This window comes from Mauremys mutica, chromosome 4 (assembly GCF_020497125.1).
Source record: "Mauremys mutica isolate MM-2020 ecotype Southern chromosome 4, ASM2049712v1, whole genome shotgun sequence".
NCBI lineage: Eukaryota > Metazoa > Chordata > Testudines > Geoemydidae > Mauremys > Mauremys mutica.
This window is the reverse complement of record NC_059075.1, coordinates 113,159,758-113,175,212: the sequence shown is the minus strand read 5'-3', so window position 1 is coordinate 113,175,212 and position 15,455 is coordinate 113,159,758. Positions and strand designations below refer to the sequence as shown.

General features: G+C 45.8%; 1 protein-coding gene across 4 annotated transcripts in view; it reads left to right on the top strand.

The window, feature by feature from the left end:
- Positions 1–15,455, top strand: part of LOC123369505 — a 182,007-nt gene that overhangs the window by 112,213 nt on the left and 54,339 nt on the right. For all 4 annotated transcript variants that reach the window (XM_045015161.1, XM_045015158.1, XM_045015159.1 and 1 more), the window contains 3 exons: positions 3,258–3,331; positions 4,099–4,184; positions 7,858–7,897. In XM_045015161.1, coding sequence (XP_044871096.1) covers positions 3,266–3,331; positions 4,099–4,184; positions 7,858–7,897 — 192 coding nt within the window. In that variant the 5' untranslated portion in view covers positions 3,258–3,265. The remainder of the gene's footprint in view (positions 1–3,257; positions 3,332–4,098; positions 4,185–7,857; positions 7,898–15,455) is intronic.

Genomic DNA, 15,455 nt, shown 5'->3' with positions numbered 1-15,455 from the left:
TGTTTACCACTTCAGTAATGCACCTCCCCCCATCATTAATGGGAATTAACAAGATTCTTCCATTGGCCTTTATATTTACCTTTTTAGGAGTCTGCGTACATGGATTTTAAGCAGTGTAATCCCTATGTTGTGCTGGCAAAAAAACATGCACACCAGGAGGATTGTTTAATATGTTTGTGTATTTCCTTTGTAATTGTAGCTCATCGGAAAAAAAAGAAAAAAAACGAACATGATGCAATTTTGCTAAGCAGCTGTAATACAAAAGTTAAGTCCCTTCAGTATTCAGACATTTACAATCAATCTTTTGTTGCTGCCTCAAACATTTTAAGGTTTTATTTTCCTCATAAACTAAGCTGAACTACTGAATAAACTTTGTAATGTCTTTTAAAATGTGAATGCTGGGGCTAATGGATGGTTAATGTTCATGCACTTAGTATCACTTGCAATCATTTGTGTTTGCGAGCAGCTTTCAAAATGCGGAGTCTGATGTGAAGGATGGACCTTTTTAAGGTCTTGGTCTGGAACTGACGGATGTATTGGCAATGAGCAGTTTGTAATTAAGTATGGTTCAGTAACTTGAGACATTATCTCTTAATGATGCTTGCAGGCCCAAAGGAGAGTAAACAGGCTGAATATCAGAATGTGGTTAAGGCTCCTCTCACCACATCTCCTCCCGCTGTGAGAGGTTATGCACGGAAAGTCAGGTTCTTCAAATTATCCCAGTGTTCTGATAACTCCAGTAGCATGCTGTGCTGAGGCTGCTTATGGTGTTTGCATAGCAGGGGCCATAACAGAGTACTTCCTGCAGCATCGGGGAGGGAAAAACTCCCTGCAGGGAGACCAGGAGAGGTGGAAATACAATCTTTCCAGTGAAAACCTATGAAGAGAGACTAATAATAATATGTGGATTGAAAGGTGCTCTTTGGGTTGCTGTTGTATTTTCTTTCAGTGGGAGAATAGAACCCTCTGCTTTAGCCACTTTAAGGAGAGAATAGAATGGTGTCCAGTGTTGCACTTTGGAGGGGCTCGCATGTAAAATGGAGACATCCCATATTAATCCCATGTTTGCAGTGCACAGGAGGGTTCCAAAAGGAGCTTTCACAGTTACTGGACAGAGGAATAAAACTGCACTACTCCATCTCATTTTTGCACGTACCAGTTTTCTTTAGCAGCTCTCCCCATTCCTTAGCATGTTAGTAATGCCAGTCATTGTCTGTTAATTCCTGTTCAGGTTAGTATATGCACTTTGGGAAATTGCTCTTAAGGGTCTAGTCTCCTTAACTGGTGTGTGTGGCATTATCTGTAGTTGGTATGAATTATAGATCCTAATACTAAGGCCTTGCCTGCACTACAAAATTAAGTCAATCTAAGTCAACATACAGCCACTGCAGCAATTACTGCGGTGATGTGTGTCCTCACCAGGAGCACTTCCACCAACTTAACTGTGTGGGGCATTGACAGCCAGAGGCCCCCTCGCCGCTGACAGCTTGGGCTATAAGCCCTGTGGTGGTTGGGTTCTAGCTGTGAGTCCCGAGGTGGGGTTGATAGCCAACAGGCAATGCAAGTAACAGTGTCTACACCAGGGGTGGGCAAACTACGGCCCGCAGGCCACATCTGGCCCACCAGCCGATTTAATCTGGCCCTCGAGCTCCCACTGGGGAGCAAGGTTGGGGGGTGCTCCATGCGTGCATGCAGCAGCTCTGCATGGCTCCTGGAAGCAGCAGCATGTCCTCCCTCCGGCTCCTACATGTAGGGACAACCAGGGGGTTCTGCATGCTGCCCCTGCCCCAAACGCTGCCCCCACAGCTCCCATTAGCCAGGAACTGCGGTCAATGGGAGCTTCAGGGGTGGCGCCTGTGGAGGGGGCAGCGTGCAGAGCTCCTGGCCATGCCTCCACGTAGGAGCCGGAGGAGGGACAGGCCGCTGCTTCCGGGAGCTGCTTGAGGTAAGCGCCGCCTGGAGCCTGCACCCCATAGCCCCTCCCCTGCTCCAACCCACTGCTCCAGCCCTGATCCCCCTCCTGCCATCCAAACCCCTCGGTCCCAGCCTTGAGCACCTTCCTACACCCTAAGCCCCTCATCCCCAGCCCCATCCCAGCGAGCAGTTACTGTATACTGAAGGGAACAATCTTGTATTAGTGTGATGAAGGAGGAAGATGATTTAATGAGTCCTCTCTCAATTCTATTCTCTGCAATAGACCATAAAGACCCACAATTTTTCTCTGCCATTTTCTTCCCCTAGCCGCCTTTTCCACAGAAGATCATATTGTCAATGCCTATTCTTGACATTCAGGTTTCTTCAGACTGCACCAAATGCTGACATTGATCCAGCATGGGCTGTAGAGCACAGATATCTAGGAGACTGCCAGTGCTAGTTTGGAAATATGCTGTGCTTTGATTGGAAGGGCATTTGCATCAGCAAGGGTTTGTATGGGGGAGGGGGTTAAAAATTGAAATGATGTATGTGAAATTGGAAGTTGTCTTGCTAGTATGTACATACATGTGTGGCATGACCATGTTCTGTTACTCCGACTGAACTATTTAATCATTTTATATGGAAGATGGGAGTCCAATACAGTAGTTCACTGTACAGTTACTGACTTGCTGCATCCTGATTTGTTTACACCTCTGTTGCATATGTTGACCAAGTAGACACTCATTTATCTGCTTTTATTACATATGTGTACTTTACTTATTAAAGTTTTTTTCTGATTTTTCTTTGACCTACAGTCTGCCTTCAGATATACATGTGGAGCTCTCCATGACTTCTACGTACATATCTGAGGAAAGAATTTGGCATTTCATTTTTATCAGAATAAATGCTCAGCCATTTAGCAATCCAGCAGGCATGCAGTTTGGTATAATGTAAGAGCTGTGCTGTAGCAGGACTGCTTAATAATTTTAAAGTATTCCCATTAAAAACTTGATTTTAGTACAGGCCTGTGCACATACTGAACAAATATACAGTGTCTGCTCCTGCAGTCCTTCATGTAGACAAAACTTTCACTTACTTAAATACAACTGTTTGCCCAGGCAAAGACTGTAGAATTGGCAGATATGCTCTGTGTGTGTGAATACCACACACACACTTTGTACTTTCAGCTTTTCATTCTCAGTCTAATTTTAGCCCTGGGATAAAGCTGGAAGTTGAAGTTGTCAGCGCAGCTTTTTCTATTAGCGCTTTCCCAAAATATTCCCTTGGCTGCATACATATTTGCTTATTATCTCCTTTTTCTCTTTTCCCTTTTTGCCTTACAGCTTCTGACATGAAGAAAGATATTGAGACCTTAATAGCAGAGGAAAGAGCAGAGATCATCGCCAAATATGAAAAGGTACCCACCTCATTTTTCCTCCATTAATCTGCTCACCAGGCATGGGACTCCTGGTAGCTAAGCTGTCTGGGGAAAGCAGGAACGTGTCATACAGGGCATGAGGTCTTCATTCAGACCTCATGCCAGTAACAAACTACACAAACACAATGTTGTTTTCTGCCTGCAGAACTTTAAAGGGTGCAGGTGACGTGACGGTGTGCATTTAGTCGTCCGTGATGGGTTTTCGGTAGGCTCAGGCAGGGGCCTATTCTACCTGAACAAGGTCAAAAGAGTTGGCCTATGGCAGTTACTCAGGCTATGGAACCAAAGTGGAGAGCTTTCATCACCAGCCCATTTTCCCTTTCACTCTGGGCTCCCAGTTTTTTCTCCTTCAGATCTTATCATTTGGCACATGCCACAAATCCTGTGACCAAGAAAGTGACAGTCTCAGCACGGAGAGTGAATGGTCTTGAAGACAGAATTAAAACTAATACATTCCTCTGGCCTTCTGTATCACGTTACATACAGGAATGGAATAAGCCCCATACCACCCCAAAGATGGTCTTCCCAGTTCAGGGTTGACACATAGCAGCAGGACAGTATGGAGGGAAGTCTGCATGGGTGAGGCCTGTGCCTCATCAAATCTGTAGACTGAGTGGATTTTAATCACCAGGGCTCTCAGTCCAGTACCAGCTTCTGAGTGCTCAAGACAAACATGTGCACATGCTGATGGCCACACACTTATGTTTCCTCCAGTCATGACTCTTGTGTCTCTGTTTGCTTTGCAGGGAAGGCAAGAAGGAGCTCATATTGACCCATGGGAAGATGCTGACTTCACCCTGTATAAAGTCACAGACAGATTTGGATTTCTGCAGTAAGTTACTCGTTTCTCCTCCCAGACACCCTTCAATGAAATAGACATGGTGCAGTCATACACTCCGTACAGGAGGATGCCCTGTAACAGCTCCAGCAACCTCAGTGCAGGCTGCTGTATGAACTTATTTGATCAAACCCAAATGTCTAGAAAGGAACGGCAGGGTATCTTCTCCTTCTGCATCCAAGCGTGTGGAAACCTTCTGATGTTGAAATGTCTTAGACATTTTTGATCAATATTTAACTTTTCAACATTCCCAGCTTGAAACATTTTGGCTTATTAAACCAAGTCGAAACATGGATATAAACTGTTCAGGAAGGATAGGCAGGGCAGAAAAGGTGGGGGAGTTGCGTTGTGTGTAAGAGAGCAGTATGACTGCTCAGAGCTCCAGTATGAAACTGCAGAAAAACCTGAGAGTCTCTGGATTAAATTTAGAAGTATGAACAACAAGGGTAATGTCGTGGTGGGAGTCTGCTACAGACCACCAGACCAGGGGGATGAGGTGGACGAGGCTTTCTTCCAGCAACTAACAGAAGTTGCTAGATCACAGGCCCTGGTTCTCATGAGTGACTTTAATCACCCCGATATCTGCTGGTAGAGTAATACAGCAGTACACAGACAATCCAGGAAGTTTCTGGAAAGTGTAGGGGACAATTTCCTGGTGCAAGTGCTGGAGGAACCAACTAGGGGAAAAGCTGTTCTTGACCTGCTGCTCACAAACAGGGAAGAAATAGTAGAGGAAGCAATAGTGGATGGGAACCTGGGAGGCAGTGACCATGAGATGGTCGAGTTCAGGATCCTGACACAAGGAAGAAAGGAGAGCAGTAGAACAGAGACCCTGGACTTCAGAAAAGCAGACTTCGACTCCCTCAGGGAACTGATGGGCAAGGTCCCCTGGGAGAATAACATGACGGGGAAAGGAGTCGAGGAAAGCTGGCTGTATTTTAAAGAATCCTTATTGAGGTTGCAGGAACAAACCATCCCGATGTGTAGGAAGAAAAGTAAATATGGCAGGCGACCAGCTTGGCTTAACAGTGAAATCCTTGCTCGTCTTAAACACAAAAAAACAGCTTACAAGAAGTGGAAGATTGGACAGATAACCAGGGAGGAGTATAAAAGTATTGCTCAGGCATGCAGGAGTGAAATTAGGAAGGCCAAATCACACTTGGAGTTGCAGCTAGCCGGAGATGTTAGGAGTAACAAGAAGGGTTTCTTCAGGTATGTTAGCAACAAGAAGAAAGTCAGGGAAAGTGTGGGCCCCTTGCTGAATGAGGGAGGGAACCTAGTGACAGAGGATGTGGAGAAAGCTAGTGTACTCAATACTTTTTTTGCCTCTGTCTTCACAGACAAGGTCAGCTCCCAGACAGCTGCACTCTGCAGCAAGGTATGGGGAGGAGGTGACCAGCTCTCTGTGGAGAAAGAAGTAGTTTGGGACTATTTAGAAAAGCTGGACGAGCACAAGTCCATGGGGCCGGATGCACTGCATCCGAGGGTGCTAAAGGAGTTGGCCGATGAGATTGCGGAGCCATTGGCCATTATCTTTGAAAAATCATGGCGATCGGGGGAGGTCCCTGATGACTGGAAAAAAGCTAATGTAGTGCCCATCTTTTAAAAAAGGGAAGAAGGAATATCCAGGGAACTACAGGCCAGTCAGTCTCACCTCAGTCCCTGGAAAAATCATGGAACAGGTCCTCAAGGAATCAATTCTGAACCACTTAAAGGAGGGGAAAGTGATCAGGAACAGTCAGCATGGATTCACCAAGGGCAAGTCATGCCTGACTAACCTAATTGCTTTCTATGATGAGATAACCGGCTCTGTGGATGAGGAGAAAGCAGTGGATGTGCTATTTCTGGACTTTAGCAAAGCCTTTGATACAGTCTCCCACAGTATTCTTGCCAGCAAGTTAAAGAAGTATGGGCTGGATGAATGGACGGTAAGGTGGATAGAAAACTGGCTAGATGGTCGGGCTCAACAGGTAGTGATCAATGGTTCCATGTCTAGTTGGCAGCCGGTATCAAGTGGAGTGCCCCAAGGGTCGGTGCTGGGGCCGGTTTTGTTCAATATCTTTATTAACGATCTGGAGGATGGTGTGGACTGCACCCTTAGCAAGTTTGCAGATGACACTAAACTTGGAGGAGTGGTTGATATGCTGGAGGGTAGGGATAGGATACAGAGGGACCTAGACAAATTAGAGGATTGGGCCAAAAGAAATATGATGAGGTTCAACAAGGACAAGTGCCGAGTCCTGCACTTAGGACGGAAGAATCCCATGCACTGCTACAGACTAGGGACCGAATGGCTGGGCAGCAGTTCTGCAGAAAAGGACCTAGGGGTTACGGTGGACGAAAAGCTGAATATGAGTCAACAGTGTGCCCTTGTTGCCAAGAAGGCTAATGGCATTTTGGGTTGTATAAGTAGGGGCATTTCCAGCAGATCGAGGGATGTGATCATTCTCCTTTATTCAGCACTGGTGAGGCCTCATTTGGAGTACTGTGTCCAGTTTTGGGCCCCACACTACAAGAAGGATGTAGATAAATTGGAGAGAGTCCAACGGAGGGCAACAAAAATGATTAGGGGGCTGGAGCACATGACTTATGAGGAGAGGCTGAGGGAACTGAGATTGTTTAGCCTGCAGAAGAGAAGAATGAGGGGAGATTTGATAGCTGCTTTCAACTACCTGAAAGGGGATTCCAAAGAGGATGGATCTAGACTGTTCTCAGTGGTAGATGATGACAGAACAAGGAGTAATGGTCTCAAGTTGCAGAGGGGGAGGTTTAGGTTGGACATTAGGAAAAACTTTTTCACTAGTAGGGTGGTGAAGAACTGGAGTGGGTTAACTAGGGAGGTGGTGGAATCTCCTTCCTTAGAGGTTTTTAAGGTCAGGCTTGACAAAGCCCTGGCTGGGATGATTTAGTTGGGTTTGGTCCTGCTTTGAGCAGGGGGTTGGACTAGATGACCTCCTGAGGTCCCTTCCAACCCTGAGATTCTATGATTCTATTCTATGATTCAGGTTATTTCAACGTAGTACTGCATCTGTCTAAGGTGGTGCAGTGCATCATGGGAGCTGTAGTTCAGGAGCCTCATGTCTCAGTTCTCTATGGGCTGGGATCCCCAGTTGCACTGAATCTCCCAGGATGTGGTCATGGGACACCCATGATGCACTGCAGCAGCTCCACCAAAGAGAGCAGTGGATCATGAGAGACGTAATCCAACTAGGGAGCCTCCCTCGTAGAAGAGAATGGGAGCATGAGGCACCATGACATCTTAGGCAGATGTAGTGCAATGTCAAACTGACTTGAAATGAAAAGTTTCAATTTGGTTTGACAACGAAAAGCTTTGACTTGTTGACCTGACCTGAAACTAAATACTTTGTTTCTATTTTCCCAACAGAAAATCAAAATTTTTACAAAATCAAATGTTTCTTGGGAAAATTTTATTTTTCTGTTGAAAAACCATTGACAGAAAATTGCTGGTCAGCTCTATTAACCAGTCTCTTTAAAACAGCTCTAAGGTTTGTGTGATTGTCCTCTGATAGACCCTCTCTATAAGGCAACTAATTTTTCCTTGGTCCCTCAGGTGTGGTCAATTTAAGACTGCTTCTTTGCATTGTACAGTATATTGTGATCCATGCCCCTGTTGCTTGTTGATTCAGTCCAATCCTTAATCTTTCAGTGAGCATGAACTGCCAACCCGCAGTGCAGTGGAAGAGAAGGTAAGAGCTGTCAACTTTACTACCTATGTGGATCACACCTTTCAAAACATGATGCTAAATGTGAAGGTGCTTAGGTCTGCTTTTTAAACAGCAAATACAGACTTTGCAGCATGACCCACTAATCAGATTTTCTCCAAAAAATATAAAAACCAGCATCTCCTAAGCTGATGCGCTGAAGTTAATGGAGTGACAGCTTTGCTCAAAGTTACAGGAAGTCAGTGCTCAGTGAGGAGTAGTTTCATAATGGTGTGGTAGAGGTGTGAGCTCGGTAGGAGAGCCCAGACCACACCTGAGAAGGCAGTGGAACTCTCAATACTGCAGCTGAGCTTGGAGTCATGGGCGCTGACTTACATGGGGCTCTGGGGCTTTAGCCCCATGAATAAATCCCAAGCAGGGGCTCTGCCCCACCAATGTCTGCCGCCGCCAGGGAGAGAGAGCTTAACTGCCTGAACGCAGGCAGCTGCGTCTGCCTGTCTCAGTCTCTTCCTTGCCGCTCAGCAGTCAGCAGTGAGTGCAAGCTGCTGCTGACTGTACCATCTCCGAGTGGAGGGGGAGGGGGAGGGGGAGGGGGAGGGGGGCCCGCCGTGCTGGTGGCAGCCCTCTCCTCTGCCCCACCCTGGAGGCTGGAGGCTTAAACGCAGGCATGTCTCTCTCCCTTGCCTTGCCTGTTGCCTCTGCTGCTGTTGCTTGCTGGAGCACTGGCCGGGGGAGGGGAGGGGAGGGGAGGGGGCTGTGCCATACTTGGCAGCCCTCCCCTCCCCCCCTACCTGCAGGAGATGCAAAGGGCACTTCCGGCCAGGACTCGGAGACTGACCTCACCCACCTGAGCAGGTCCTGGGCTTCCGTGAGTGTTTGACCCTATGATTCCCCCCCACCCCTGCCCAACGCTGGGGAAGGGGCAGCCCCATGCCATCCCCTCCCACCGTTCGTCCCCCCCCCCCACTGAAGCTACGGTGAGGGGCTGCAGGCTGCAGCAGGGGTCAGGGAGGCAGGAAGCCATATGTGAAGGCAGTGCCCCTCCCCTCCAGCATCCACCCACCACAGGGCAGATGGGGGAGGGGGATTCATAGACCTACCTGAGCAGCTGGGGCTTAGGTGAATTTTATGACACCCTGCTCCCCTGCCCCATAGCCATCACCGTACAGACCCCACTTCTGCCCCATGCTGGGCAAGGGGCAGCCCCATCCACAGTGAAGTTATGGTGAGGGGCAGCAACATGGAAGGCTACCTGTGATGGCAACCCCCACCCCCTAGTACCCATCACAGGGGAGGTGAGTGGGCTTTCTGGACCTGAGGGGCCCTAGGAAGGAACATATGCAGTGACTGTGGTGCAGAGTGAGTGTGCTGTGGGGGGCAGGGGGGAGAGGAGGGGTCCCTCCCCTGGAGCTTGCTGCTGCCAGTGGTGGTGATGGGGAGTCCTCTCTGGCCCTAGCCCTGGGGCAGCCTGTCTGCACCCCAAGTTCCTCATCCTCAGCCCTGCCTCACCCCAAAGCCTGCACCCCCAGCACCGAGCACGCTCCTGCACTGTGAACCCCTCATCCCCAGCCCCACCCCAGAACCCTCACCTGAGGGGAAAAACATGCAACTTAAATTTGGTGGTCAGTTTGGAGTATCATTGTATTTAGCACAATATTTGATTATTTTACACCCTTCAAAGTATGTAACTGGGCGTATACAGGTGTTTTCTCTGAATACTGTCTGTGTGCCTCAGTTTCCCCAATGCATTTCTTAAGGCTCTAGATGGTGGGATAAGGGGGTGTGATTGTTGTAAAGACCTAGAGGGCCAGTGTGATGCTGTCTGCACAGAGAATGGCCAACACCCTGTCTCCAGGCAACTGATGGCCTGGGCCACTCTCCTGCAAGGTGCCAACTGAAGGTGTTTGGAGTATCATTGTATTTAGCACAATATTTGATTATTTTACACCCTTCAAAGTATGTAACTGGTCGTATACAGGTGTTTTCTCTGAATACTGTCTGTGTGCCTCAGTTTCCCCAATGTATTTCTTAAGGCTCTAGATGGTGGGATAAAGGGGTGTGATTGTTGTAAAGCCCTAGAGGGCCAGTGTGATGGTGTCTGCACAGAGAAGGGCTGCAACCCTGCCTCCAGGCAATTGATGGCCTGGGCCACTCTCCTGCAAGGTGCCAACTGAAGGTGTTGGAGAACAAAGAGATCAGGTGGCCTCCTAATGCCTGGAAAAAAGACAAAGGCCAGAGAGGAGGGAGAGTCAGTGCCCTGTGCAGACTTTCGGGAAGCGCATGGTGTAGAAGAGGATGCTGGGATGCTCTAGAACAGGGGTTGGCCGCAAGCTGATTTTTCATGGCATGTGGTGCAGGCTGAGCTGCTCAGCCCAACCTCGTTCTGGGGTTCCCTCTGCTGGCCCTTACTAGCCAGAGTTCCCGCAACCCCACTCACCTTGCTTCCAGTTGGAGTTTCAGCGCAGGCCCCCTGCCCTGCTCAGCCCTACCAGCCACCAACTCCACTCACCGCAGCTGCCAATCTGGGGTTCCAGCCTCTGACCTCCTGCCAGCCAGTTATCAAATTATAACTCAGAAGCCTGTGTGCAACTTAAAGTATCTAAATAGGTGCCACCAGACATTGGAAAACTCAACAAGGAAAAGCAAAGGCAAGGATCACAGTAAACTAATAAGATCTGCATTTTAATTTAATTTTAAATATAGCTTCTGAAACATTTTGAAAGCCTTGTTTACTTTACATACAACAGTAGTTGTTATATATTATAGACTTATAGAGATACCTTCTAAAAACAGTCAAATGTATTGGGGGGATGGTTGGGGTCGTAGTTTAGTGGTTTGATCATTAGCCTGCTAAACGGAGGGTTGTGAGTTCAATCCTTGAGGGGGCCATTGGGGGATTGGTCCTGCCATAAGCAGGGGATTGGACTAGATAACCTCCTGAGATCCCTTCGAACCCTAATAATCTATGATTACTGGCACATGAAACCTTAAATTAAAGCATATGCATGAAAACTCAGCACACCATTGCTGAAAGGTTGGTGACCCCTGCTCTAGAACTACTCCATACAAAGACAGTCAGGACTCTGGGGGAGCCTCCTCTCTCTGAGCATACTGTCTCCAGGGCAAGAAACTTACACCTTCCTGGGTCTGACCTCGGAGCATTCAGCATGCGCTGTCCGCACAGGTGGGGCTCCTAGGTAAGCTAGAGGGTCCTGCACCCCAACTCCACAGTCAGATGTGACTCTCAGTCAGTTGGTAATACAGGAGGCTTATTAGATGACAGGAACACAGTCTAAAACAGAGCTTGTAGGTACAGAAAACAGGACCCTTCAGTCAGATCCACTTCTGGGGCTGGGTTCCCCAGCCCCAAGTTCTGGGTGCCTCTCTCTTTCCCCAGCCAGCTCCAAACTGACAGTCCCTCTAGCCCCTCCTCTGGCCTTTGTGTCTCTTCCAGACCAGGAGGCCACCTGATTTCTTTATCCCAACACCTTCAGTTGGCACCTTGCAGGGGAAACTGAGGCACTCACACAGTATTCAGAGAAAACATTAAGAACATTCCCACTTCATCACAACAGGTACAACAAAGTATAATATATTGAAGCAGGCAAGTGCTGCTTCTGACTTTCCACTTTTAATTGACCCTTGTAATCTTGTGGCACCGACGTGTTGTAGCTTCATTTTATCCCAACAACAAATTCTTGATTTGTAGGACCATTAATGATCAACAATGGATAAATTCTTAATAAAGTTACCCAGAGAAAAAGAAGAAAAGGGTAATTCATCAAGTGATGGCCTGAGTTCAACACCCAGCTTTGAAACTGAAGTTATACAAAAGAAAGAAGTGGCAAATCCACAAGATGATAAGAAAAGGAGTTTTCAGCAATCTTGGCTATCAAGATTTAAGTGGTTGGAGTACAATATCAAATTAAACAGAGCTTTTTGCTCAGTCTGCAAAAACTGTTCTGAAAAGAAGATCTTAATATTTTCTACGAAGGCTGAACCAACATTTATTTCATCTGGATTTCAAAATTGGAAACATGCATTGCGTGGTTTTACATCACACGAAAAATCCTCCTGTCACAAGGAAGCAGTAATGAAATATGCTGCTCTGCAATCACAGGTAAATGTTTCTGCACTAGTGTCAGCCAGTTACAGAAAAGAATCGCAGTCAGCTAGGTAACATTTTTACCAGTGTTCAGTACCTAGCTCAACAAGGAATAGCACTACGTGGACATAATGACAGTGATTCAAATTTGATGCAGCTCTTGTTGCTACGCAGTACAGATTCTGAGGAACTGAGACAGTGGCTCAATCGCACAAAATACAAGTGGATATCACATGAGGTTATTAATGAAATAATCGAAATGATGGCAATGACGGCGCTAAGAAAAATTGTGCAAAAGATAAAGGCTTCTAAGTTTTATGCCATTGTAATGGATGAGACTACCGATTTGTCAAGAAAAGAACAAGTAAGTTTTTCTTTAAGGTTCTTTTCTAGTGAAGACTGGGAGATTTATGAGGAGTTTATTGGGTTTTACCAAACTGACACAATGGATGCTGCTTCTCTTTTCAAAATTGTGGAAGATACACTTCTCAGGTGTGATTTGCCCTTTTCTGATTGCCGGGGGCAGTGTTACGACGGAGCCAGTAATGTGTCTGGCAAATTTACTGGGGTCCAAGCCAGAGTGAAGGAACGAGAGCCGAGAGCAGAATTTGTGCATTGTGCTGCACATTCTCTTAACCTTGCCACGCAGGATGCCCTGCATAATATTCAAGAGTGTCGTTATATGTTTTTTATGGAGAAAGATCTCATCAATGCCTTCAGGGAGTCACCAAAACGTATGGCAGCATTCAGAGAGTTTCAGAGTGAAGGAGAACCTTCTTTACGACCATTGTGCCCAACAAGATGGACACTAAGGATTAGTAGCATTAAATCACTGCTCCAAAACTACAAGGCCATGATGAACTGCCTAGATGAACTTAGTTACTCTTCTGATGAATTTGGCTTAAAATGTAGTGGATTCTCAAAGCAACTTCAGTCTTTTTCAACATACTTTATACTAACAGTTCTTGTGAAAGCCATGGGTCTGGTAGAAGAAGCTAATGCACAAATTCAAAGCCCAAATGTGTCATTGACAAGCGTTATGAAGAAAGTTGGCCTATTGCAAGAGGTGTTGAGTGGGATGCGTACTGACTCATCATACAATCGCTTTTGGGAAACAACGGTAGAGAAGGCAAGAAATCTTTATTTAGATGAGCCTACACTCCCAAGAAAACGCAAACCTCCAAGATGGCTCGACCATGGAAGCCTTCCTCACACCTTCAGTGACCCTAAAGATTATTTTCATAAAAAATATGTTGAGATCATTGATGCTTGCAAAGTTGCAATTGAACAGAGGTTTTCAACAGAAAGCTTTACATTCGCAGTAAAATTGGAGAAGCTTATAACTGAGGCAGCAAATGGCTCAAAACAGGACATTGTCCAAATAAGTGAAGCATTCCATGGTGACATCAACATGGAGAAACTATTTCTTCATTTAGAAATGTTGAGTGATATTTGCAGATTGAGAAATTGCCAGCTCACTTCAGTGAGTGAAGTGAAGCAATTTCTAAAACAAAATGAAGGCTTAAGTGACCTGTTGTCAGAAGTTACAATTCTCCTGAAATTATTCTACACAATTCCGACTACAACCTGCACCGCTGAGCGATCATTCAGTTGCTTGCGCCGACTGAAATTATTTGCGAACAACAATGAGCCAAGAACGTCTAAATCACTTGACATTTCTGCACGTTCATAAAAACTTTACCTCTGAATTGGACATTGCAAGTCTCCTGGATGACTTCATTTCAAGAACCAAACAACGACAAAAAGTGTTTGCTGCCTCCTAAAGCACATCACAAAAGAAGGGGCTATATTTGTTGCAATTTTAGAAAGTATTTGTTTTGAGGATTATTGAATAAACAGTGTATGGTCGTTTCCATATTCAAAAGAGTATTACTGATATTCTTAGTTAAATAATTTTTTATTATAGTGATATTATGTAATAAAAAGAAACTTAAACGCTTATGGCTTCCAATCCATTTTTACACTATTTAATAAAATATATATATCATCTTACAGGGCGGGGGGGGGGGGGGAGAGGGAGATTACACCCATTCTGGGCCCCACCAAAAATTATACAAACCTGCCGCCTATGCTTGGAGTAGGGAGGGGGGAAGCTGCGGAATTACTTTAGTCCTGTGCAGCAGTTCTGACATGGAGAGGAGTGGAAGGTAGGCAAATGCCATGAAGTTACAGGATAGATCTTCACGAGAAGCAGAGTGTGAGAGCATAAAACAGAAGTGATCCATTCACAACAGGCCTGATCAGACCTTCCAGTTAATGGTTCCGCTTTTTTTCTTTCAAATTTTGTTTCCTTTCCCTTTCAGTTTCATTATTATTAGAGCTTTTTATTTCATTGTTCCAGACTTTGGATAATTTATTTGTCTTGCTCTAGTGCAGGGGTAGGCAACCTATGGCACGCGAGCCGAAGGCAGCACGCGAGTTGATTTTCAGTGGCACTCACACAGCCCAGGTCCTGGCCACCGGTCCGGGGAGATCTGCATTTTAATTTAATTTTAAATGAAACTTCTTAAACATTTTAAAAACCTTATTTACTTTACATACAACAATAGTTTAGTTATATATTATAGACTTATAGAAAGAGACCTTCTAAAAACATTAAAATGTATTACCAGCACGCGAAACCTTAAATTAAAGTGAATAAATGAAGACTCGGCACACCACTTCTGAAAGGTTGCCGACCCCTGCTCTAGTGAAATCATAAAACTTTATTTAAGACTTATAGGCAGGAAAGAAGTTGATAATCAGCCCCTGCTGGGAGAGTGGTCTCATCTCTTGTGCCTCTTGCTCTCTGTAAGCATGGTGGCAGAGATCAACAGGCTGTAGCTTAAAGTCAGATGGGCATCCAGATGCGTTAGTGACTCTGAAAATCTCAGCCTAAATGCTTGATCCTCACTGGATGAAAAATGGAAAAATCTTTGGGTATCCTGCTCCCCATTCATGTCTCCTTAAAGTGTTACTGTTCCTCCTGTGATGAGTGCTAAACCACCTAGCTAATTGTTAGTTGCTTATCTGCAGGCATGGCTAGTTACTCTGTGTAGAGGACATGAGTGCTGCACTGGGGGAGGTCAGGATCAGCTTCCACAAGGAAGTGTTGGGAACCCATGTTTAGAAACGTTAATGAAGCTTAGGAGGGCTCGACTGAGATGCAGTATTTCTAAACATCTGATTCAGCTGAGACTAGATGCTGGATTCCATTCTGTCACTTTAGGAGGGGCTAGATTGCTCCAGCTCACTGCAGGAGATCTATGCAGTTAGAGGATATTTCTCTACAAGTTCAAAAGCCCCAAATAAAAAAAAATTAGATTAATACACTTTGTATTTTGAGATCACAAAGCTTAAAGGTTCTAAGTGGCGTCCTCTTATCAACTATACTGCCACTGGAAATAAACTAAAGTTCACCTCAAAACAAAAATCCCTATTACATGCTTAGATTGCGAATGATTAAAAAAAAAAGTG